Source organism: Odocoileus virginianus, chromosome 25 (genome assembly GCF_023699985.2).
Source record: "Odocoileus virginianus isolate 20LAN1187 ecotype Illinois chromosome 25, Ovbor_1.2, whole genome shotgun sequence".
NCBI lineage: Eukaryota > Metazoa > Chordata > Mammalia > Artiodactyla > Cervidae > Odocoileus > Odocoileus virginianus.
The window spans coordinates 42,671,766-42,698,475 of NC_069698.1; the positions used below are offsets into that span (position 1 = coordinate 42,671,766).

The 26,710-nt window shown below is 41.8% G+C and overlaps 1 protein-coding gene and 1 non-coding gene across 7 annotated transcripts in view; both read right to left on the reverse strand.

The window, feature by feature from the left end:
• APP (amyloid beta precursor protein) overlaps window positions 1-26,710 on the reverse strand; it is a 286,389-nt gene that overhangs the window by 25,146 nt on the left and 234,533 nt on the right. For all 6 annotated transcript variants that reach the window (XM_020892410.2, XM_020892408.2, XM_020892409.2 and 3 more), the window contains one exon: window positions 2,387-2,608. In XM_020892410.2, the coding sequence (XP_020748069.1) occupies window positions 2,387-2,608 (222 nt within the window). The remainder of the gene's footprint in view (window positions 1-2,386; window positions 2,609-26,710) is intronic.
• On the reverse strand, window positions 23,904-24,010 carry LOC139031154 (U6 spliceosomal RNA). Its single transcript, XR_011483560.1, has one exon. It is a non-coding gene; the product is annotated as a U6 spliceosomal RNA (small nuclear RNA).

Below are 26,710 nucleotides of genomic sequence, written 5' to 3' on the forward strand. Positions count from 1 at the left end.
AGGACCACAGTGTGAATGTTGACCGACCACGGCACCAGGGGCTGGATTTCTGAAAGCCGCTCTACTGAAATGAATTAATTCCTCTCTATAGTTCTACATAAAAGAACAGCCAGTATTCCCCCCCACCTTTTTTTCTAAACAAAATCAGTTTGGTTACTATTTAGAAAGATTAACATAAGAAGCATGTTTAAATACAATGCATGTAATTTTTAATGGAGATGATGTATATGTATATGAATACACATAGGGTCAAGGTAAAATTCTTAGGGCATATGAAGGCAGATTTATTTAACTGTTGGTATTATTTATGCTATTAATATAATAAATGCAAAGTTCAATTTCCTTCATTAAAGACAACCAAGGAAATATGTAGGCGAATATTCGCATATGAAGCAGTTAAGCTCTTAATATTTGATAGAGAAAGGGAAATTTTGAAATTCAGGAAAGGCAACACCTTCGGGGATTATTATAACTTTTTGCCATTCTCCGTTGTGCTGTGTTGTGCTTGGAGAGTAACATAAACAGGGCTACAGTATCTTTGTCTTCATTGAGCTTTGTGTGATTCACGTTTGTAAAGGACATACAGAATATTACAACAGACATCAATGTTAATGTCTGTGAATTAATTTCACTCTGCTGCTAACTCAGCTTCTGTTGTTAGCTTTCTAAATCTCTTCCCATAAACTTTACCCATAAATAAATTACAATTTATAGTCTCTGTTACTTGTGTGTGTGTTCATAAAAATGATTTAGGTAAACTCTAAAGTACGTTTTATCCTACTTTTCCAAAATCAATACATAACTGAAAATATTAAATGGGAACATTTCATTTATGGAAAATATATACTTAAAAGATATGTGAAAGGTCTTAAATTATAAGCAATTGATAGGCAATTCTTTATAATTTTAGAAGCACACTGGAGATGAATAAGTTCTCAGTGGCAGGGGTAATTTTTAATAAAAATAGAGAATAATTATTTAAGTTTTTCTGTAAAAAGCTAAAATCTGGACATAAATGACAAACTACACATTTAACACTATTTGGTATAAAAAGGGCATAAAGGACTGCAATTTGCTACTAAAGTTTGTGAGACCTCATACTTTTCTGTTAATTGAACAAACCATTATCTTAACAGAAAAGAGGAAATCTTGCGTGTGTTCTATTTGCAAAATGAGATTGGACATTTTTCACAAACAACTCTCATTTGAGGTTGAATGATGAGGATTTTAAATGACCAAAATGTATTTATCTTTAAAAAATAACACAAGTAGCATTCTAGTAATAATACAATTTCATATGTCACCCAGCTCTTTGACCCTAAATCTCCTTATTTTTTTCCATGTTAGAACTGTTTTTATAAATGGTAGTCTTAATTATTTTTATATTATAAATAACACTGCTGTTTGTATCTGATACTATTACGAAAAGGTACCTCTTTCCAAATGAACAAAACAAATTTGTGGTGATGACCCCTTTTACAAGAACAGTCTATATTAAAGATTTTCTGCAATGGTTCTTTAAAAAAGTTTCTCCAGTGCACTTAAGGTCTAAACCTGGATTTATATTTAGTTGGAGGAGTGACTGACTGTATTTTAAGGTATCCATACTACAAATACCCATATTACAAATATTGCCATCAAAAGTCATTACTTTAACAAAGAAGAATCACAGATAAAATCCTATGTTCTTGAAAAACAAACTGTTAGTATCTCAAAATCAAGGTGTTCCCATGTTTGAAATTTTATACTTCTGGAACATGTAATGGAATAAGAACTAAAAAATTCTCTCTGCCCAATAGATACTATTTGAAAAGTTTTGCTAAGAAATCCCTGCGAAAGAAGGTATATATATATAATCCATTGTGCCAGTTTATTGACAGAGAAAATCTTGCTTCTTTGAATTATCAAAGGAAGTAACATTAAGATTAATGTGCGTCTTAATTTTGACAAATGCTTTGTATTTAACTTTTAAACCTCAAACTGTGTTAACTCTTAAGCAAAATTACATTTCATGACCTAAGTGTTTCTCTATCTTTGCCTTTCACATTTAATGCAATCTGAAATTTAATGCACTAAAATAAATAACTGATGAAGACCTTTCGGGTCCCTTTCAAACCTCCATTTATACAGGCCCCACTGAAATTTCTCTGTCCGCTGAGTGAACTGTGATTTCCGTAATTCCATCACCTGTTTTCTTTGAAGGTGGGCATTTGAGGCCACTATCTCAAGGACACTAACTGGATGCTGAGCTTTCATTCCAGAACCAACAAAATACCTCTCGGCGAGAAAGCATTAAAAAAAAATTCATATAGAAAGTCACCCTTTAGATATGTGAGAGAGATTACATAGGTACCAGACTATTGTTTTTCCCTCTTGGGCTTCTTACCTTCGTTTTCCGTGTTGGCGGGCACAGAGTCGACCCCAAAAGGATGCCAGGGCTGGAGGTCGTCCAGGCTGAACTCGCCATTCACGGGAAGAAGCTCCACGGTGGTTTTGGTTTCCGTCAAAGATGGCATGAGAGCATCATTGCCGTAGCTGATCCTCGGTTCACTGATTATGTTGGCCAGGACATCGTCCGAGTAGTTCTGTTCTTTCTGCAGCAGCTCATCTAAACCAAACAAAGCCACGGCTTGGGTGAGAAACAGTAATAGTTACAACAGAAGCAGCGGCTACTGCTTGCTGTGTGCTAAGCACGACTGCAAGGCAGATCTTATCTACGATGTGGGCACCGTTATCACCTCCATCCTACAGACAGGGAAACTGAGGCACTTGGTAGATAAGACACTTATACAGAATCACAGCTAGCAATGCCCAAGGTGGGATTTGAGCCCTGGGAGGATGGCTTAGACCAAGGTGGATGCTCTGACCAGGTACACCAGTTCCCCCAGGGAGAAACCTGGAATGATCCTTCACTCCAGACACAGGCAGATTCTCCTAGTCGACGGGGATCACGGAGAAATGGAGAGGAAGCTTTGGTGGGGTGTTTGCAGCACACTGGCCTCAGTAAGCCAGGTGCAGTTTCTTTCAAGCTGAAGGACATATCCAGTGAATTTCTAGTCTTTCCATGGACATGTGTAAGAACAAGAAAAGCCTAAGTCACAGGCTGCCTGCTTGCTCCACTCCTGAGCAGCTCTCATTGTTCTGCCTTGAAAACAATCCGTCTTCCTCAAATGCTCCCAGGGGCTGCACGGTACGTGTTCTGAGGCTACAAAAGCAACCAGCCCCGAGCTCTGCCAGTCGTGGCCTTGCAGACACGAAGCTCTGGGCCAGCCTTCTCGTCTGTGGGATACACAGCCCTGCCTGCCAGCATTCCTCATGGGCTCTCAACCCAAACATCCCATCTTTCTCTTCTGCTGCATCTCCTTGCAAAACATCCTATCAGACAGTAAAGAACCTGCCTGCCAGTGCGGGAGCATTAGGTTCGATCCCTGGGTTGGGAAGGTCCCCTGGAGGAGGGCATGGCAACCCACTCCAGTATTCTTGCCTGGAGAATCCCATGGACAGAGGAGCCCAGCAGGCTACCGTCCATAAGGTCGCAAGGAGGTTGGACAGGACTAAGCAACAAGGGAGCGGTCACAGCGGAAAATCTTACATCTGTGCTTCATAAAGTATGCACAGCATTTCAGATTGCAGCAAATCACGGTGCTCCCCCATTTCTCTTTTATCTTTTAGACCGTTGGCAGGAAATTTCCTCCAAATGGCCGCTAAAATGTAAAGAGCCCCGTGGTGGTTAATTTTCCTGGTTTATTATATTCATTTTCAGAAAATGAAAGAATGAAATATTCAAGAAACATTACATTTTCGGTAGAGTGAAAAGCACTCTATGAAAGACTCTATATGAAAGACATTTTTGGTACCAAAGTAGAAATCCACTTTTCTATCTCAGTGTGACACAGGAGATTTAGAAACAGCCCCCTCTGGTCATCTCACTTGGAGCAATGAAGTCAGTGTGGTGTTTACGGGAGGAAAAGAGGGTGGAAATGATGGATTACCGTTAGCGGGAGTAGGATTCAATTTTGTGATCATAAAATGTCTAAGACAGCCACCTACTTCTTGACATTATTAAGGGCTCAGGCTTTTACCAACTGTTAACAAAACTGGTACCAAACAATTCCTCCTATGATTAAAAAAAAAAAAATCCAGAACTAAATGCGATTATCTCATTGTTCATTCTGAGTGAAACTTTATCTTTGAATTTTATGGTCAGACTGATCACACAGAAACTGCACTGCTATGCTGGTGGCCCTGATGGATAATCTTTTTATCTGAATTAATTTATTATTTTATTACAGTGCTTTGATGGCATATATTGGGATTTCAAAGCTTTTGAGCATCTACATTTGCCAACTGCTATATTAAACTAAAAGACTAGGCACATTTCCCTGAAGACTCTTTATTTTCCTAAAAGCTAATTGTTACTGCCCAAAATTACAGCAGTTACCTCTGTAGTCAAATATCTTCTGTAATACCCGAGCTTATGAGCCTTGTAGTTAAAAGTGGAAATATTTAACTGAATTCAGTGATGGTAATATTTAGCCTACAGTTTAAACAACAAAAAGAAGTTTAATTTCAAATATTCAACATGCATTCAAACCCACTGTATGTTGCCCTTTCAAAAATGCTTTGGGGATGTTTATCAAGCATGTGTGTGTGTGCTAAGCCACTTCAGTTGTGTCCTAGTCATTGCGACCCTATGGACTGTAGCCTGCCAGGCTGTTCTGTCCATGGGATTCTCCAGGCATGAATACTGGAGTGGGCTGCCGTGCCCTCCTCCAGGGGATCTTCCTCCTCCAGGGGATCTTCCTGACTCAGGGATTGAAGCCCCATCTCTTACGTCTTCTGCACTGGCAGGTGCGTTCTTTACCACTAGTGCCACCTGGGAAGCCCATATCAGGCACACTTCCAGCAAATAAGAAAAACAAAACAAAACATCTCACCACATAGCTGTCATTAAACATATTAAAAATATGTTGTTTTTTTTTAAAAAAAAGCAACATCAAAGGAGATCCCTGGTTGATTTCATCTTCAAATGACTAACATATTTTGTTCTTGGAAATGCAGTAGACTTCCATGATAATTTATTTTGAGAGAAGTGGCCTCATAAAAGGACTTCTGAATAGGAAAGAGATGAATCCTAGGTAATTCATTTAATGCTATCCTTTTAATGATTAATCCACTTGCCTAACTCCTTAAAGTTTTACTGCCACATTTAAGGTTTCATGAAAATGAACTTTATAAACATTCAGTCAGTTCTTCTACAAGCCGCAGGTGTAATTACTGAATTACCTTTTCCATCCTTTGAACACATTTGGGGCTGGGAGGAAACCTCCATCATACAGAGGTCCAACCTCTGTCTCTTCCCCTGTGAAACATGGCTAGTAAAGGTCTGATTTGTAGACTGGTGAACATGCCTAGGCTTGCTGGTTTTTCTTTCATATAGAATTGAACCTGCATCACTGTTAGCATTTCTCCCCTATTTTCGGACTCGTCTGGTTCTGATGGAAATAGACACATTTATCTGCAGCCTCTTCTCCAAGTGGAAATTTCTTTTCAACCTCGTCTAACAGGAGAGTCTCATGTGATCATTTCTTACATTTTAATAAACAATTACTTATGCATCTGAAAACACTGAGGAAGACACCTCTGAACAATGCATCTCCCCCAGACCCCACCCTTTGCAACTGCCACAGATGCGGCAGGCGTATTTATAAAAGGGATGTAATTTTTTCCCTATTGAGAAGCTCTACTATAAATCTGCTGTGATCTGTGCCAGGCGTTTTGCCCACACCAGGACTATGAGATCAGATTTAATTTTCCAATCACAGTCCGTGCACGTCTGATTCATGGCTTAGCATATAACTGCCACGCTGTTCACCATATTGTACTTAATGTGAGTCGGCTTCCCTGCTGGCTCAGATGGTAAAGCGTCTGCCTCCAATGAGACAGACCTGGGTTCAGTCCCTGGGTGGGGAAGATCCCCTGGAGAAGGACATGGCAACCCACTCCAGCATTCTTGCCTGGAAAATCCCATGGACGGAGGAGCCTGGTGGGCTACAGCCCATGGGGGTCGCAACAAGTGGACACGACTGAGCGACTTCACTTTTACTTTCAATTGAACCATGGTCTCTGAAACTCCCTAAGCTTTGTGTTCCTCATCTATTGAAGAGAACGATTCCTCTACAGAAACAACAAGACAGGGGGGAATGTGAGGCTGCCAGGGCTAACACCATGACAGGCGGCCTGGACCTAAGTTTAGGTTTCCCCTGAAATGGGAAGATTCCCTACCCCCATCAGGCCACCTGGAGCCAGCCAATCAACATGCGCCCAGTAAGAAAAAGGGAACCTATCAGGGGAAAGCTGAAAAGCCCGCGAATGCCCAAGTTTGAAAAAAGCCCGTGAAAGTTTGGGCCAATAAAATTGCTTTGCAAACATGTAACCAATCCGCTTAAGCCAGCTACCAACTGCTTATGCTCACCCTATAAATTTGTGTAACAGCTTGGGCTCGGGGCTCTCTGACCCCGCACCACTGTGTTGGATGCGCCAGGAGCCCTGACTCGAGTCAGCAATAAACTTCCCTTTTTGCGAGTTGCATTGTCTTGGAGACCTTCTCTCTTCCCGCTCGGGGATTCGGACATCAGGCAGTAGCACTATAAAATTAGGGGGAGTTGGATGGATGGTCTTCGTAGTTTCTTCACTTTGAATCCTCTTATCTTGCTATGTGGGCACCCCCCAAGAGCTTGATGAAATCATAATCTCAGGTTCCAGCCTGAGCTAGGGAAACAGAATCTGCACATTTAACATGGTCCCCAGGCAATTTTTAAAAAATTATGAAGTACAGTCCGTTTCCAATATTCTATAAGTTACAAGTTTATAATACATTGTTCAGTCACTAAGTCATGTCCTACACTTTGTGACCCCATGGACTGCAGCATGCCAGGCTCCCCAGTTTTTTGCTATCCCCTGGAGTTTGCTCAAATTCACGTCCATTGAATTGCTGAGGCTATCTAACTGTCTCATCCTCTGCCGCCCCCTTATTTTTCCTTCATTTTTTTCCAGCACCAGTATAGTGTACAATATAGTGATTCCCAATTTTTAAAGGTTATATTCCATTTATAGCTACTATAAAATATTGGCTATATTTCCTGTGATGTATAGTATATTCTTGCGGCTTATTTTATACCTAATTATGTACCTTTTACTTCCCTACTCCTATATTGCCCCTCCCTTCTTCCCTCTCCCCGTGGTAACCACTAGTTTGCTTTCCTTATTTTGAAGTCTGCTTTTCTTTTTTTGGTTATATTCACTAGTTTGTTGCATTTTCTAAATCCCGCATATAAGTAACATCATATAGTTTGTCTTTATCTGACTTATTTCACTTAGCATGTAATCCCAGGTACATGTGATCCCAGGCCAGTCCTAAGCACATTATAGTCTGACCATTGCTACGAGGTATATCCATACAAAGGCATCCCTGCACAATGGTCTCAGCATCCCTTTCACAGAGGACAAACCTCAAAACCAAACAAGGTGTCAAAGGTGAGTATGGCCCAGAAACAATGCCAGAGAAGAAACCGGGCTGCAATACACCTCCAATGCATGTTCATAAACCCAACCCACCCTATTGCCTTCAAGCTATCATCATGATAACATTTTTCTGAACCAGAAAACCGCAGGAAAGACTAGTTATAAATTTCTTTCCCCTCCCCTTTTTTTTTGGCCAGACTGTTTGTCAGGCAGGAAATTACATAGGAGCCAGAGCAGGAAAGTGTTCAGGAAACAGGTTATTGTTATTCAGACGCTGAGAAAAAAAAGTACTTAAAAACGTAGAGGGCACCAAAGGCCATCCTTCCTTTCTGCGCTCTCCCCTAAGTCCGAACTTACCTCTATGCTTGGCCTGCCCTGTAGCTCAGCGGAGCAGAATTTGTCTGAAATGCCCATCTGGGGGAGAACCTTTGTGGTGTTCAGATGATTGCTGGGCAAGGCTGGGAGGTTAAGGTCACCGTGTGGCTCGTGTGCACCTGTGTCAGGCTATAACATCTTTGTTTTGTTATCTTTTAGAAACATTACTTTATTTGGATTTACTTCTTTGGCTGCGGGTCTCATTTGCGGCACTTGAGATTCTTTGGCTGTGGCGCAGGGATGCTCTAGTTGTATCCCATGTTTTGTTGCAGCAAGGATCTTAGCTCCCTGTGTTGTTTAATCGCTCAGTCGTGTCTGACTCTTCACGACACCATGGACTGTAGCCCGCCAGGCTCCTCTGTCCATGGGGACTTTCCAGGCAAGAATACTGGAGTGGGTTGCCGTGCCCTCCTCCGGGGGATCTTCCCAACCCAGGGATGGAACCCTCCTCTCCTGCATCTCCTGCATTGCAGGCAGATTCTTCAGCACTGGGCCCCCGGGGAAGCCCGCTCCCTTCTCTAGGTGAGACCTTACCTGTCACTCCCGTTGTGAGGGTCCACCCTCAACAGCAGTTTGTCATCCACCGCCCCCATTTTTAGATCTCCCCTTCTCCTAGACCGGCATAAATATCAGTGCTACATGAACAACCATCACGTTTCACTGATTCCGAGTCAGATTTAAGATAATTTAGACTGCTTTGGATCTTGAGCTATTTAAATAGTCAATGCTGCCACATGTTCCAACAAGAGGAAAAAATGAGATATATTATCACAAAGCAATACTGTTCCACAAATCTAGTTTTCATTTTGACCTCCCAGCAAACTGGGTCAGTCCTCTTATTTTTAGCTACACTATCAATCCCGAAAAATCTCTCACGGTCTCAAAATTCAGACTCCACTGTCTGAATCGGGGTTTATTTTTCTTCAGTGGTTTCTTGGACATGGATTTTACATGGAGCATGCTTTGTCCACTTATGGCAACAAAGTATCCCCGGGGAGATAGACATAGCTGCATGTCATGTGTGAGAACATTTCTTACTGCAAGTGATATTTTCCTGAAGCATCATTTGTTTCGCTTAAGATGGAGGATACAGAAGTCCCTTGTCAAGAGAAATTTCCTTTTGACTTTCAAACAACACAGATCAAAGAACTTAGAATTCACCCATGGCTGTCAGAAATCAAGAGATTTCTGATGTCGGTCAGGTTCCCCGGTTTCTAAACACAGAGTGAAGAGTTTCTTTTCATGTTTCCTTGTAGAACTTGTGCCAACGTCCTGATGGTATTTCCAACTACATTAGGAGTCTTGGTCCCGCCTGGCTGGGTAGCTGGGAGCCTAAGCAATCCTTCGGGGGAAAAAATATTCTAAAATGTAGCCTAAAAACCAAGTTTATGTATCACAGGAAGACTCTCGTAGTATGCTGTGTTGAGGCTGTAACTCGCGTATATAAAGAAATGTCCTTGCTTTGAGGAAATAAGCCATGGTGAAAAATTTAGCGGTAAAGGGCCAAGATGTCTGCAAGTTAATTAGTTACTTTTTCTTTAAGGTACAAAATTACTAGCTTTTTATTTTTCCCCAGCTTAAACATTTTTTAAAATTTATGTTTGGCTGTGCTGGGTCTTCACTGTTGTATGGGCTTATTGTGGAGGCTTCTCTTGTTGCAGAGCGCAGGCTCTAGAGCGCAGGGTCATTAGTTGTGGTGCATGGATTGAGCTGCTCCACAGCATGTGGGATCTTCCCGGACCAGGGACTGAACCTGCATCTCCTGCACTGGCAGGCAGATTCTTTACCACTGAGCCACCTGGGAAGCTCCCCTTTCCCATCTTTTTTGCAAGTTACTTTAAAAAAGAAAAAGAAAGAAATTTTATGCAATGTTTTCAGAACTATTCTTTAAGCTTGGAAGTACATTATTATAGAAAATTCAGGGACTTTCCTGCTGGTCCAGTGGCAGGGTTTGATCCCTGGCCAGGGAACTAGATCCTACATGCTGCAACTAAGCGTTCACATGCCACAACTAAAGATCCGGCATGCTACAATGAAGACTGAAGATCCCATGTGCCACAACCAAATAAATAAATAAATAAACAAATAAACCTTCAGTACTATGGCACTAAAACTATAGTGCCAGCTTTAGTGAAGGGTTTCCCTGATGGCCCAGTGGTTAGCAATCTGCCTTGCAATGCCCAGGACACCATTGTGATCCCTGGTCCTGGAAGATTTCACATGCTGAGGGGCAACTGAGCCTTGTGCCAAGACTACTGAAGCCCAAGTGCCCTAAAGCCCATGCTCTGCAACAAGCGAGGCCACCACAATGAGAAGCCCATGCACTGCAACTAGAGAGTAGCCCCCTCTCACCACAACTAGAGAAAGTTCGTGCATAGCAATGAGACCCAATGCAGCCAAATACAAATTCTTAAGAAAAAATGTATATATATATATAGTGAAAATACATGCATGTCCATGAATGTAAGCAGATACAGGCTGTATGTCTTCCACAAACTAAGAGAAAAATAAATGTGATTTTTATGCCTGCATCCCTTACACAAAAGTTAATTATTTCTTGTGGTCTTCAACACAGCAAATAGCTATCTCTTCACATGCTAGAGGAAAAACTGGCTGTCCTGGGCTAGTTGAGAGACATATGCTTTTATGGCTAAGCTCAAGGAGTTTCAAAGTAATGATGATTATATAGAATTTCTGCTGCACTGGGTCTTTAGTTGCAGTATGTGGGATCTAGTCCCCTGACCCGGGATCAAACCTGGACCCCTACATGGGGAGTGTGGAGTCTTAACCACTGGACTGCCAGGGAAGTCCCCATGATTATATAGGATTTTTCTCTTCAAACCTGTCTCTAAGAGCCTAACTCCTCCAGCATAAGGTAGAACTTCACTGTGATTCCTCTTTATATAAAAATGTAGTTTGGTAGTAATTAGCTACAGTCAAATTCAGTGCAAGAAATAGAGAAAATAAAAGAAACAATAATTCACTTGCCATCCCACCAAGAGCAATTTTTAAAATAGTTTTTCACTCTTTAGGGAATCAGCTATTTCATCTCACCCCATCATCACTTCATTATTTAATTTTTATGACTGTGGTCAAAGAGACTGAATTTTTCAGGAATAGGGAAGAAGGCGCCTAGAACTGGAGTTATCAGATTTGAAGACATAGAGAGATGAAATCAATTTCTCTCCAGTTCCATTCTGTAGTATGTATTTCTCCGTTCTCTGGAAGGTTGTTCTGCACAGTGGGTCCACTTTATTGTTTATTTTTACTCCTAAGTCCTCAGCTATATAGTAAATTGGAAACATGAAATAAAACCTGAGGTTTGCTCTATCTGGATCAGTATCACATTTCCTTTTAAAAAAAACTGCTCATGCTTTTAGTGAGCACAAGAAAGGAGGAGGAAGATTATTTTCACAAAGTACTCAAGTGACAGTTTAACTGCCTGTGAATGCATTTTTTATAAATGCACAGTCATTCTGGCAGCTGGATACAGTCTGAGCACATATTCCCCTGGAGCCGTCACTGCGGGTGCTGGGGTGTTCTGGGCACACAGCCCTCATGTCCCCTCTTCTCCACCTCGACTCTGGGCTCCAAACCAAATGAGAGCGAGCAGTTGGAGATGCAAACATCACCTTTACATCTGAGAAGGGCCATGCCCTTCCCAGCCCACGGGAGCTTTCTTTGGGGAGTGAGTCACAAACGCACGAGGCTTGTCATGCTGTGTGCAGACTGGATTCCAGCTGCACTTCGTACCCCCAGCTGCTCGTGACAAGGGAGGGGTCTGAACGCAGGCCCTACCGCTGTGTCCTGAGCAACTTGCTCACCATATGCGTGGTTGTGTCTGATCTGCGTGCCTGGGATCCTCCAGGCAAGAACACTGGAGTAGGTTGCCACTTCCTTCTCCAACGCATGTATGCATGCTAAGTGGCTTCAGTTGTGTCCGGCTCTTTATGACCCCATGGGCTGTAGCCTGCCAGGCTCCTCTGTCCATGGGATTCTCCAGGCATGAATCTTGGAGTGGGTTACTGTTTCCTCCTCCAGGGGATCTTCCTCACCCGGAGATCGAACCTGGGTCTTCCGCATTGAAGGCAGATTCTTTACTGTCTGTGCCACCAGGGAAGCCCTGTCTGATCTGCACCCTCTCCCAAACCTGTGACAGGAATCTTTCTTACCTGGGTAAGAAACATCTTAGGGGGACAAAAGGAACCCAAGAAATGGACAGCAGTACCCCTCTCAACAGCTAGCAATCATCCTGCTATGCAGTCAAGACACTGCATGCTAACTGATTCATATCTGATAAATGCTTAATTGACTGAACTCTAAACAGGCATACCTTGCTTTATTGCACTTCACAGATACTGCCTTTTTTTAAAAAACAGATTGAAGGTTTGTGGCAACCCTGTGGCAAGTAAGTCTTTCAGTTCCATTTTCCCAGTAGTATTTGGTCACTTTTTGTTTCTGGATTACATTTCAGCAATTGTCACAATATTTCAAAGTTTTTGAAAAATTCTTGGATATTCTTGGATATAATCCAAGTATTATATTTGGATGGCGATCTGTGATCTTTGACGATACCACTGCAAAAAGATTCCAACTCAATAAGGCTCAGATGATGGTTACCATTTTAAGCAAGAAGGTATTTTCTAGGCAGAGTAAGTACGTTGCATTTTTAGACACAATGCTATTGCACACAACAGACTACAGCATAGTTTAAAGTAACTTTTGGCATGCATTCCAGAATCCCCAACATTCACATGACTCACTTGATGGAAATATTCGCTTTATTCTGGTGGTTTGTAACTGAGCCCACGATAGCCCTTAGATATGCCTGTATTTTGAAGGATGTGAAGGATTGGTTAGCAAGGCTGGCTAGCTCATGGTAGAAAGTAACATTTTCAATATTCCTACATAGGTGACGTCACTTCTAAAGAGCCTACGATTTATGCTGATTAGGATAAGGAGCACAGGCAAGTGTGGATAAGATCAGTACAAATCACAGTGGAGGATGCTCCTATTCCTGTAGACGACTTATCGTGTGTGTAGACATGGTAGTTATTTTGAAAGGTTTATTTATACAGATTAAAAAAAAACACACCAGCCCTCTATGTTCTTCTGCACACTGGCCTATTTGTGTTTTAACAGAAAACTGGTTCTGCAGGGAACATTTTTCGGACAGCAATGGTCCTTTATCGCCTACATTAGAGGACTTTGGGATCCTCTTACAATGTAGGGGGAACCAAGCCTGGTGATGGAAAGTGCTTGGCATCTGAGGCTTGGAGATGGGTGGAAAGTGACTGTCTTCAGGGAAGTATTAATAGAGCAGATGAAGAGGCTGAAAGGACTCACTTTACAAAAATTAATCTGGAGCCAAGAAAATTAAGCTCATTTTATTATTAATTAATGAGCTCATCAATTTATTTATTCATGCATTCAGCTGTTCAGTAATCCTACCATCTTCCAGGCCAGTGTAGGAAATAACTAAGGCGGTTTCTTATTACTCAGAGCTCAAGGCACCAGAGAAACGATGGGCAGAAAAGTAATTCCTATACAGACGCTACGGTAAGGGGTGTGGACAGAGCAAGAAAGAAACAAACTGGGCCTTTGGGGCCGGGATGGGGACATTACAGGTTTGCTAAGGAAGAGCTACTGGATACAGTCCACTGGATACAGTGGATACAAGTACATGGACCAAGGGACAGAGGATGGGATGCCTCTGCCTGTTGGAACTCTTCTGGTTCCTGGAACATGAGGGAGATGAAAAGGGAAGCAGCTTAGACAGAAGCCAAGGGCTTGACATTTGTGGGATACACACAGGGTGAAGGAATACACTGACCTGCGTGACGAGTGTGCCGTCAGCAAAATACAGATCAAGGGAATTCCATGCGCTGAGTGAGTGGCCTGCAGTTTGTTTTTAGGGAAATTATAAAGAAAAGGACAGAGAGGAAACCTGGGGATTATACAATCCTAAAAAGACATGTCGACATTCAAAAATGGGGAAGACAGTGGGCAAGAATGTACACAAGTGATAAAACCAGAAAGACACTAACGGACGTGATACGAAGAACAAGAAGTGTTACTTTGTAGGTGGTGGGAGGTGTGAAGGGGGGATTGTGACTGGGAAAGGAAAGACGTGCTGTTAGGTGGCTGGTTAATATTTGCATTCTTGACTTGAGTTGTGTCCATCAAAAGAGCACAGGTTGGGAGCAGAAGGACAGGTTCTATTTAGACGTGTGGAGTCTGTGATACTGCATATCACGGTGGAGAGGGCTGGAGGCCCTGGAACCATGGTCTGGAGAATCCTGTAAATGCTGCAACGGCCCACAGGGAAGCATGAAAGAAAACGAGGGGTTTCCCATTTTCCCAGGTATTTTGGGAAAAAAGTTCACATCAGATTCCCCCAAAGCGATTTATCACGTATTGAATTCTGCTAGATAATGAACAGTCTCATCCGTAGTGAAATGTCACATACTTAGTGAAAATTCTTTAGAGAATTTTGCCATGGTTAAAAATAACATCAGATGATGGTTACTGTTAAGAGCTACAAAGGAGCAAAGTCTTTTGTATCCAGAGGAAGAGTTGTGGGTCTTTCCCCTCACTCTGCTCTTAGGTCAAATCCTTTCAGTATGAGCACCTGTGAGATGATTAAAAAAAAAAAAAAAAAGCAACCTTATTTTTTTATGCAAAGAATGAATGAGAAAATTGTGTAGGAGATAAAAATAAAGTGGAGCTAACCCTTTTGCCAATTTACCTTTGAATATGCTCTCCCTTCAGACAATGATGAAGTGTAAAATGGGGGTGTAATCACTTGGCCAGCTCTCCTTTGTCAACTGGGAACCAGAGATGTGTTCCATTGAACATGTTGGAAAATTCCCCAGATAAGTACGTCCTCACCATCCTATGCGTGAGACAACCACTTCCATGATAAAGCTGCCTGCTGCCCCCTAAGGGAGATCTTGCCCTAGTCTTTCCTTCCAAACTGTTTCTAATCTCCACACTTCCCAATCTTGGCATTAGATCTCATCCAAGCCCCTGACACTCTTCCTGCTGAAAATTTACATAGTATTCTAGCAATTTTTTTTTCTTCAAAAAAGCTGCTTAAATGTGATAGTTTCATTTCTGCACTGGTAACCTTTTTCTTTCCTCCACCCTGCTCTGAAATAAAAAATAAAAAACTCAGAAATAAAAACAAAAAACAGACTTCATCTAAAATTATGTTATACTGTATAAAGAGTTACCAGTTTGGTCTCAGATTTCTATTCTCTCTCCCTTTTACACAATCAAACTAAAAATATAACTAGCTTTCTCTGAATATACAGTATAAAAACATGATCGTCTTCAATAAAATATAATTAACCTCAAAATTTAAAGCCCTCGACACTAATTATCACAGGTCTCCAACAGCTTACTGTGTGTGCGTTTGTGATGTAAGGAGTCTTTATATGAATAAACTTAAGTTTCAACAACAAATTAAAAAATGACTCACATTACAGTGCATTTATACATGTCTTTTCATCTTCCAAGGGCGCTAAACATTAATTAACCCTGGCTAATTAAAAGTCATAGTTTACAAATTTACTCATTAATCAGCCTCAAGCAAATGCAAAGCATTTTTAAAAGTCTTTCACAATTTGAACCAATTAAATATGGAAATTATTTTTTTTAAATGGAGAGGTCATAAATAAAAAAGAGAGGTCATCAAAAAACACGCATGCAGTCCTTTGACTTAAATTTGATCATGTTTTAGAAAGAAACTTGGACAATGTTTTGGAACTGCAGGAGTCAAAGGAAACTAAAGATAAAACTGCCTGAGACTTCCCTGGCGGTCAAGTCGTGAAGACTCCATGCTTCTACTGCAAGGGGGCCTGGGTTCAATCCCTGGTCAGGGAACCAAGATCCTGCATGCCTTGCAGTATGCCCCCCAAACAAACCAATGAAAGCAACTGCCTGGAATGGGTTTAATTGTGTCCTGCCCCTGAAATATACTGACACCGTAAACTCCACTGCCTATGAATACAACGTGATTTAGAAATGGGATCTTCACAGATGTAATCAAGATCAGATCAGATCATACTGAGCTAAGGCTCTCAATCCAATATGGCATCAAGAGGAGAAACTATGGGAGTAAGGTGGGCTCTTGGTCATTCTGGAGAAGACACACACAGACAAAGGGGAGACGCCATGTGAAGTACAGGCAGAGGTTGGAGCGGTGTACCTACAAGCCAAAGGACTGTCGGGGATGGTCGGTAACAGTAAAACAAGAAAAAGGAATAAAACAGATATTCCTCTAGGGCCTTCAGAGGGAACATGGCCTGAGACACTTAAAAAAATTTTTTTAAATTTAATTATTTTTTTGACTCTGCTGGGTTTTCACTGCTGCAAAGGCGTCTGTCTAGTTGTGGCAAGTGGAGGCCACTCTCCAGCTGAGGTGTACAGGCTTCTTGCTGTGACGGCTTCTCTCGTGTGGACCATGGGCTCGAGGGTACCCAGGCTGCAGCACTTGTGGCCGTGGGCTCAGTACGTGCCCATCTGGTGCACAGGCTTGGTAGCTGTGGCACAGGCTTGGCTGCTCCGCGGCATGTGGGATCGGGGATCGAACCCGTGTCTTCTGCATTGGCGGGTGGATTCTTTACCACTGAGCCACCAGGGAAGCCCCTGCAGACACTTTCATTTCAGACTTTTAGCCTCCGGAATGGTGAAAGAGTACATTTCTGTTATTTTAGGCCACCCAGTTTATGGTCATTTGTTTTGGCAGTCCTAGGAATCCGTAACACTATCTCAGTAAGTGAATACTGGGGCTTCCCCAGTAGCTCAGTGGTAAAGAATCCACCTGCAATGCAGGAGCTGCAGGAGACATGAGTTTGATCCCTGGATCAGGAAGATCTCCTGGAGAAGGAAATGGTAACCCACTCCAGTATTCTTGCCTGGAGAATCCTATGGACAGAGGAGTCTTGCGGGCTATAGTCCATGGGGTCACAACAGAGTTGGACATGACTGAGCGACTGAGCACACACGGAGAAATTAATAATAGAAACGACATTTAAAAACCCATCATATCAGGGACTTCCTTGGTGGTCCAATGGTTAAGAATCTGCCTGTCATCTCAGGGGTCACAGGTTCTTATCCCTGGTCTGGGACTAAGATCCCACATGCCTCAAAGTAACTAAACCTGCAGGCCACAGCTAGAGAGAAGCCCGTGAGCCGCAAAAAAGGATCCTGAGTGCCACAACCAGGACTTGATGCAGCCAAATAACTAAATATGAAAAATTCCATCAACTCCTTCTAGGTTAAGGGCAGGCTCTTGATAACACCGAAGTGGTTTTATATTTGAAGTTCATGGAGAGTGGAAGACTGCTGATGAGAAAACTGGTTGTCTCTCATGGCTTCCTTCGATTTTTTGAGGCTGTAAGAACCCACACGCATTAAATAAACGATGGATGAGGCATACTGAGCATGGGGTACACTGGATCTACCCCAAAGCACGGTGTAGCCAACCGTAATGGGCCAGATTGTGTTTCCCCCAAATTCATATGTCAAAGCCCTCACACCTAACGTGACTCTATGTGGAGAAAGGAGCTCTCAGGAGGGAATTAAGGTAAAATGAGGTCATAGGGAGCCCTAGGGGAACAGGCCTGGAAGCCAAAGAGACACCAGAGATCTCTCTGTCTCACTCAGGTACAGCGCAAAGGTCCTGTGAGGGCGCAGCGAGAAGGCAGCCATCTGCAAACAGAAGAGTGGCCTCAGGGGAAATCAGACTTGCCAAGGCTTTGATCTCGGGCTGCCAGCCTCCAGAACTGTGAGAAGGAATTCTGTTGTTTAAGCTACCCAGTCTACGGCATTTTATCACGGCAGCCTGAGCGCTCTAGACACCCACCTCGTCATCATACCCAGATCAAAGGAAGGCCAAAGGTCAGAGCAGCTTTCTCTAAGGGGTTTTATTGCTTTCTTCCTTCTGTTTTTTTTTTTTCTTTTTTGGAAAGGTGATAGCTGAAGATGAGAAAAGGAGGGTAAATTGCCGGTGGGTCACTAAGAATGCATACTGAATTTCAGGTCCTGCCCCTGCTCATAAAAATGACAAGGAAGTGATCTCTGGCAAATGTGAGGCAGTCCAAGGTTGGAGAGAATACATGACCTTCGGGGCTTTTCATTTTCTTTACTTTTTCTGGCCATTTGCCAAGAAAGTTCTCAAGTATTCTCCTTGACTACCTGCCTTCACTCCAGGTGAAGGGGAAAAACCCAAACGACCATTTCCTCTGTGTCTAAAGACATTTGCAGTTATGCCATCTATTCACTTGGGGAGAAAAAAACAGGTGGTGCATGATTTCTATGCCAAGTCTCCACAGGAGATTTTTTAAGAAGCAAAAAATATAATTTGCATTCCCTGGTGGCTTAGATGGTAAAGAAAGAATCTGCCTGCAATGCAGGAGATGGGAGTTTGATCCCTGGGATGGGAATAGCCACTGGAGAATGGAATGGCAACCCATTCCAGTATTCTTGACTGGAGAATCCCATGGACAGAGAAGCCTGGTGGGTCACCAATAGTCAGGCACGACTGAGTGACTAACACTTTTACTACTACTTTCATGATCCAAAAAAATACATCCACTGTTGATTAACAGAGCAAGATGCTCTTGGGTCTCACATCTGGAGTGTTCCTTGTCTTGGTAATGTTTTGCCAATTCTCTAAGAAGGCACACACTTCCTGGGCTAATGTTAGGTTCCCTGACAGTCCTCCGGAATTAAGCTTTACTATTTGTCACTTAAAATGCTAACAACTCCAGGTGTATTATGTCGATTTTCCCTTTCACCTCTTATTAAAATAATATCACTTTAGATTTGAAGAGAGCCTAAATGAGTAATTTCTTTGAGTAAAACGTCAGTATCAATAATAGAAAGTGAAAAATCTAAAGAGGGAAGAAAAGATTCCGTTAGGAAGAACAGTAAATTCACAGTTTCTGAAAGAGCAAATAAAAGAAGAAATGGGGAAAATATTGAAAGCGACAGCATTTTCTGACTGGAGTCTGCCCTATGCTTGTTCATGTCTTTCAGATATAGTTAATCAAAGCCATTTATGCCCATCCCTTTTCACAGCTAATAAGAAGTCTTAACGTGGATAAAGAAAACATAGCCATCAATCCTGTCACACCTAAACAAATTCTCAATGAATTTGAACGTCAAGGTTAATACTGCTTCGCTTTAATATTTTATACAGTCACTGCTTTGGAAATAAGCGCCACTAGAAATCCACATGGTAAATTTACCAGGACGTATTAATTTTCCATGACAACAACTGCCATTCTTCTGTGTTCAAGGCCAACATAAATATAATTTAAACCTTTAAGAATTCCTTATATTTTTGCTGTTTCATATAAGCGTGCATTTTAAAACTTTTGAATATTCAAGAATCACCTGGGGAGGTAAGGGGCTTCCCAGATGTTGCCAGTGGTAAAGAACCTGCCTGCCAATATAGGAGACACAAGAGAAGACCCAGGGCTTTGATCCCTGGGTTGGGAAGATCCCCTGGAGGAGGGCATGGCAACCGTTTCCAGTATTCTTACCTGGAGAATCCCATGGACAGGAGCCTGGGGGGTTACAGTCCATGGGGTTGCAAAGAGTCAGACACGACTGAAGCAACTTATCTCGTCTCATACCTAAGAGGAGGAACCTCAGGTACAAGAAAGCATCTCCATCAAGATGGAAAGAAGGCACTGAAGTGTTGAGAAATTGGTTTTCTGACAAAAGGAAGGCAAGAAAAATAAAGCAGACACTTAGCCTATAAATAGGCTACAAACCTTGGAATATCTCCTGGCAGGGCCTGAATACTGGATTAAAAAGGAACTCTTCCCAGACCCCATCTATTCCACTTCTCCTGAAACAGCTTTTTTTTTTTTTTTCCTGTTTTCCTCATGATAACTGTCATTACCAACAACAATCTGGAAAATGTTCAGATTAATTCTTAGCAGTATGTGTTAGTCACTCAGTTGTGTCCAACTCTTTGAGACTCCATGGACTAGGCTCCTCTGTCCATGGGATTCTCCAGATAAGAATACTGGAGCGGGTTGCCATGCCCTCCTCCAGGGGATCTTCCTGACCCAGGGATAGAACCCAGGTCTTCTGCGTTGCAGGCAGATTCTTTACCACCTGAACCACCAGGGAACCGAGAGGGCTATTCCTGTAACTATTACTATTATCCTCAAAACACTTAAATTTGGCTGGTTTGCTTCAAGAGTTCATTCTCACTATTAAAAAAAATTGCGAAGAACTTGTTTTGACAGACAACCACCACCTTAAAAAATAGGAGGAGGGTAGCAACAGTGCATTAGGAAGTATCTCCTTTCTTTTTTACAGAATAACAAAGAAATTGAGAGCTCTAGGGTTATAGGAGACTATTAAATTTTGGAAGGAAAAACAGATGGCCTAACAGTTCACTGCTCATTTAGACTCGGAACTTAAACCATTTCCACCTAAGTTTCTTGAAATGTTTTCCAGCCAACATCACGTATTGCAATTTCCCTACAATTTTAGGGGCACTGAACTCCAAAATGAGAGAAATATAAACTGAAGAGGAGTCTTGAGAAGGGGAAGCCAGGTCTGCCGCATGTCACTTGTCCTTTATAGTTGCTTTAAACGCTGCGTGTGCGCCGTGTCAAGGGGCTTCAGTCATATCTGACTCTTTGTGACCCTGTGGACTGTAGCCCGCCAGGCTCCTCTGTCCATGGAATTCTCCAGGCAAGAATACTGGAGTGGGTTGCCACGCCCTCCTCCAGGGTGGGTCTTCCTCAGTGTCTCACATAGTAAAGAATCTCCCTGCAATGCAGGAGACCCGGGTTCAATCCCCGGGTCGGGAAAATCCCCTGAGGAAGTAAATGGCAACCCACTCCAGTATTCTTACCTGGAGAATTCCATGGACAGAGGAGCCTGGCAGGCTACAGTCTATGGGGTTGAAAAGAGTAGGACATGACTGAGTGACTAACAGTGACTAACACCTTTGACTTTCCTCCAGGGGATGTTCCCAACACAGGGATTGAACCCACATCTCTTATATCTCCTTCATTGGCAGGTGAGTTCTTTAGCTCTAGCGCCACTGTTTTAAAGGCAGTGATGGTTATTTACAAAACTAGTACTGAGGGGTTTCAAGTGATGGTGGAAATGTCCCTCCCCTCTTCACAGGCGGGCCAGGGAACCTGGAGGAAGGACTATGGCGAGTATGAGCAAACTCCTCCGGGAGATAATGAAGGACAGGGAAGGCTGGTGTGCTGTAGTCCATGGGGTCAAAATGAGTCAGACACGACTTAGTGACTGAACAACAACAGTGCCAAATCAGAGAAGACCATATATTTCAATTAGGGAGAGGCAAGTGGTTCCAAAAGAAGGTCACACTCATTTACTGACAAGAGCTTAGAAGTTCCCTTCCACTTAGCTTGTTGTGAAAGGATATGGCAGATTTTAAAAACTATCAATTTGATAATTTAAAAACTTACGTTTTGACTTTTAGTATCTGATCATGAGAAGGTGTACATCTTTTCATCTAGGACTACTTAGCAACTGTATATCTTTTTCTGGGAAGTGGAGCTGTTGTTGAATTAATCAAATATATTTTTTCAACTATGCTTTTGTTGAACACTTTTTGTGACATACAGTTTTCATCATGTGGATTTAGGACATAACAGTATGGGAAAATCTAAATGGCTTATAGGTGAGCTAGAATAGATCCTCATTTATTTCTTAATTTTTTGTAAGTTGAATACATTCTAAATCAGCAATTCTTAAAATTCTGCATGCATCAGAGTCACCTAGACAGTTTGTTAAAAGTCACATTGCTAGTTTTTCAGCCCAGCATTGCTGAATCATGTCAGGGGTGGGTCCAGAAAATGTGAATTTCGAGTAAGTTTCCAAGGGATGCTGTGGTTTCCAAGAGTCACAATTCTTCTAACTGAAGACAGGTATTTGTAATACCTACTTGTACCCAGTGATTTGTTTCAAGGGAAATGAATGCAGAAGAAATGTGATTCACACCCTTCAAAGAGCTTAAAATTAGCACATGGCAATTAGTTGACATGTACACATCAAAGTGGGCTTTTCAGGTAGTGTAGTGGTAAAGAACTGCCAGCTGGTGCAAGAGACCTGGGTTTGATCCCTGGGTCAGGAAGATCCCATGGATAAGGGAATGGCTACCCACTCCAGTATTCTTACCTGGAGAATTCCAAGCACAGAGGAGCCTGGCAGGCTACAGTCCATGGAGTCCCAAAGAGTCAAGACACAACTGAGTGACTGAGCATGCACACACACACGCATCAAACCAACAGCAGACACACATAATATATAAACAGTACGATCAGTGGACAGATGCTCTGTGCTAATTAAAGTTTTAAGGGAGAGGTAACAAGAGAGTTGGGGTTTTGGAAGCTCAGAAAGATCTCAAAAGGCCAAGATTGGGCAGATGGAACAGCATATTTAAACATATCCAGGACTGTGTACCAAAGATCAGCCTTCCTGGAGGCTCATGAAGATGAATAAAGGGGGTAACTATTTACTTCACTTGTCCAAGGTTATTGTGAGGATCAAATGAGTCTCAAAAAAAGAGAAAAGAAGAAAGAGAAATAAAGGAAAGCCAGTCATCAAAAGACACCAGAGTAATAATATAAACTTAGGGAAAAAAATCTGCAAAATTTTTCATTAAATTCTTTTTTCTTTCCTCTTCTATTCTTTTTTCTCTATATATGTGAGTGGCAGTAAATAAACTATGCCTTTGCAGTCATGAAAATGATTCTTTCCGCTGGCCTGGGAGATGACTTAATGATGTGTATGATGTGAAGGGCTCCAGCCACTGACATTCACAGAGCTAATCTCTAAGTCGGATCCCTCACAAACGGTTAAGACCTAGCTGAGTATTATTATCTTGTGTTTTCAGAGAAATGTGTGCTTGTTCTGCACAGAGTAACCGAATGGCAATTATACAGAAGAAGGCACATTTGTTGTCAGTTTTCATGCGTTCGCATATGATTTCTAAGCCAATGCAGAATACAAATGTACAAAAAATTCCTGCAAAATGCACAATGCGGCTGACACTAATATCCTTTATGAACGTGTTCACATTGACTTAAGTATCCAAGGGTGTTGAGTCTTTGAGCTTGGGAAGCATTTATTACTGAGTAACATGTGCTAAAAGAGGGCCATTTCTTGTACCCATAATATTTTCAAAGAACAGGTGCTGAAATTAAATAAACAGCTTCCAAAATCCAGTTTTGTTTAACTTGGCAAGGAGGGAGAACAAATACTACTGGATATACGGAGACACCAGGATAGATTCTGTCTCTAGTCTTATTAACTGGCTGCATGACCTCGGGCAGATCATAGTTTCTTTGAGCCAGTGAAATGATGGAGCTGAACTGGCTGAAGACTAGGTTCCTTTCTCCTCTAATTATCTTCAATAAGTGATGAAGGAAGTAAGGAATGACTGCCAGATGATGCTACCTAATGCCAAGAGACATGCGATCAACATCCCTCAGCTTAATGAGAGAAGCCTCTCCTTCAACTGTGTTTATCCAAAGTCTCCCCAAGCAGATTCCAAATTATTCAGGTATGAAAGATTGTGCCCTATACCTACAAAATGTCTGGTGTCATGCATATAATCTGTTTTATGAGGAGAGTGTAATGAATGCTTATTGCAGATTCAACATCCTTGGATTAATTTTTGAATAACTTTGCTATTCACAATGGCAAATGATAGAAATGTACACAGGACTACTATTATTGTGAAAAATAAACATAACACAAATCTTACTATTTTAACCACTTTAAGTGGTTAAAAGCAGTTTTGGTGGCATTAAGTATATTTACGATCATCACCAGCCTCCATCTCTAAAACATTTTTATCTTCCCAAACTGAAACTCTGTACTCATTACAGATTAATCCTCTATTCCCTTCTCCCCCCAGACCCTGACAACCACCATTTTACGTTGTCTCTATAACTTTATTATTCTAGATGCCTCATATATGATGGATTGAAAACATAGAAGCTTTTACAAATTTGCATTTCATACTTATGTAGAAGCCATGTTAATCTTTTCTGTATTGTTCCAATTTTAGTACATGTGCTGTCAAAGTAAGCATCATGTTATACTTCTGAAGCGTCTAATACTTCCTTGAAATTATTAAGAGTGGTGATGGAGAATTAAAGCATTATCTAGTGATAGCTCAGTGGCAACGATAAAATTAGTTTTCTTTTTATTTGACTAAAGCAGTTTGATTAGAAAACTCTAATAATGTAACAGTTATAACTATTACCAATGTATCATATATAAAAATTTTAGGAAACTGCTTTTTGGTATCATGGAAAACATAAACAGCAGGAAGTACATGCTATCAGGTCATAGTCATGAGGTAAGAAAAAGTTTTAATGTAATAAAGGTCGCAGTATGAATGATTATGTTTTCAAGTTGAGCCCCACCACAATACTTTTCTTGTAAGTCACATCAAAAAGGCTATTTTGGCAATTTTCCTATCACATATGTGGACTGTCATTTGAGTGTGCGTGCATGCATGCTAAGTCGCTTCAGTTCTGTCCAACCCTCTGTGACCCCATGGACTGCAGCCTGCCCACCAGGCTCCTCTGTCCATGGAATTTTCTGGGCAAGAATACTGGGAGTGGGTTGCCATGTGCTCCTCCAGGCGATCTGCCTGACGCAGGGATTGAACCCGTGTCTTTCATGTCTCCTGCACTGGCAGGCAGATTCTTTCCCACTAGGGCCACCTGGGAAGCCCATCATTTGAGAGCAATCCCATCTTAATTATTTCAGGCGTCAGTCGTCATCAACAAAACAAAGGCAGGTTTTTCCAAAAGAGTCACTCATTTACAACTTCAAACAGCAATTTCTCTCTCAACGTCTCCCACCCTTGCCCCAAACCTAGAACGTGAAATTTGGTTTGCTTCTAAATAAAAACAATCTCCTAAATAAAAGAGTATAAAATGCTAATAAGCATAATCACATTAATATGAAATGTTCCCTTTGGCACTCCCAGCTCTCCACTCTTCATGCCTAGGGAAATTCTTTATAACTTGGCAAAGCTTCAGAAGCAACGAGCTCCCGCTCCAGCTTCCCCTTCACTCTGCCAGCCTCTGAAAGAGAAGGAATGAATTGTTTGCCGAGGCAGCAGGCTGGTTCAGCCTCTTGCTTCTGAGAGGCGTGAAACTTGCAGCTGGCCCTTCTTCCTTCAATGTCTCTGGTCTCTATTGACCTTAGGAGCAGCTTTATCAAGTTCCATGTTTAAGAGGAAGCTGAACACACAATTCCTCTATTTGCTCTAAGGGTATGGGCAGACTCGTCTAAATACCACCCAGACCAAAAACAAAGATAGAGACGTGAAAGACACGACAAATGGTCACTATTTGCTGTTCCACAGAAATAATGAGATTAACTCATGCTTTTATGAGCACATGTAGTTATAAATATATTTATAAAAAAATTTAAAACATTCAATAGGCCATTTTCAATCTATTGTCTTAGATCAATGGATCTGCAATAGTATTTGAAATTAAGTAACATCCTGACTTTGCTCTTTTGACTGCTTTCTCACTCCAAGTCCAAAAGACTCTTTGAATAGAATTTTGATTCATATGATGTCAGCGTTGCTTTGGACTTATGCCTCATAAACTGGAATGGGTTAATAGATCTCTCTCTCTTTTTTTTTTAAGGTTTCTTTTTGAAGTGGACCCTTTTTAAAGTCTTTATTGAATTTGTTACAATATTGTTTCTGGTTTATGTTTTGGTTTTTGACCACAAGAGAGGCATGTGGGATTTTAGCTCCCCGACCAGAGATTGAACCCACATACCCTGCACTGGAAGGTGAAGTTTTAACCACTAAGCCACCAGGGAAATCCCCGATCTCCTGCTTTTGATGAGACATTATACTTTACTGTTTATTACTGACTTTCTAAAGCAGGCCATAGCATAGATGGCAGGAGAATAATTAACAAAGAGCAACAGAGCTTGGGCTTCCCTGGTGGCTCAGTGGTAAAGAATCTGCTTGCAATGCATGAGACAAAGGAGACCCGGGTTCTATCCTTGGGTCATGAAGACCCCTTGGAGGAGGAAATGGCAACCCACCCCAGTATTCTTGCCTGGGATTTTCCAAGAGTCCAACATGACTGAGCACAGTGCAGCAATGGAGCTTATTACTTAGGGAGTGCATTGCAAACTTTGTTTCTGAGTTATGAGCAAGAGACAAGTTAACATTCCTTCCAAACTCTTTCTCACATGTAAACACATTCATCTTTTTTCCAGTTAGATTTTGTGGAAATAGATTTCAAAATTAATCTCAATTAGATTTTGTGGAAATAGATTTCAAAATTAATCTCAATTTGAATGCATCTCTATATTCACGGCGGCAAATATCACTACCACTTTTCTTCTCTTTCAAAATATGAAGCTTGAAGGCAGCTGGTTGTGAAACACAAGATAGCCAGCCCTTGCCCCCCAGTGTAAGTTCACTGGTTGTTCCCCAGAATCTACCCCCGCCCTCCCCCAAAAATCAGACACATCTGCTGCAGGGTTCCCTGCCAGAAACTGTCTAGGAGCCTCCACTGTGGTCTGACTTCACCTCCCAATCATTTAGTTAGGAATTCTTCTTGACTTTTGATTCAAATTACAGGGACATGCATAAGAGCTGCTGAGTTCAGGAAAAACCCTGGAATTGTACCTGGATCATCACAGACGGCCGCAGAGCTCGGGGTGGGAGGCAGTGCCTCAGGTTTCATTCACATGTTTGAGGCACATGTGCGCACGTACACACACACACACACACACACACACA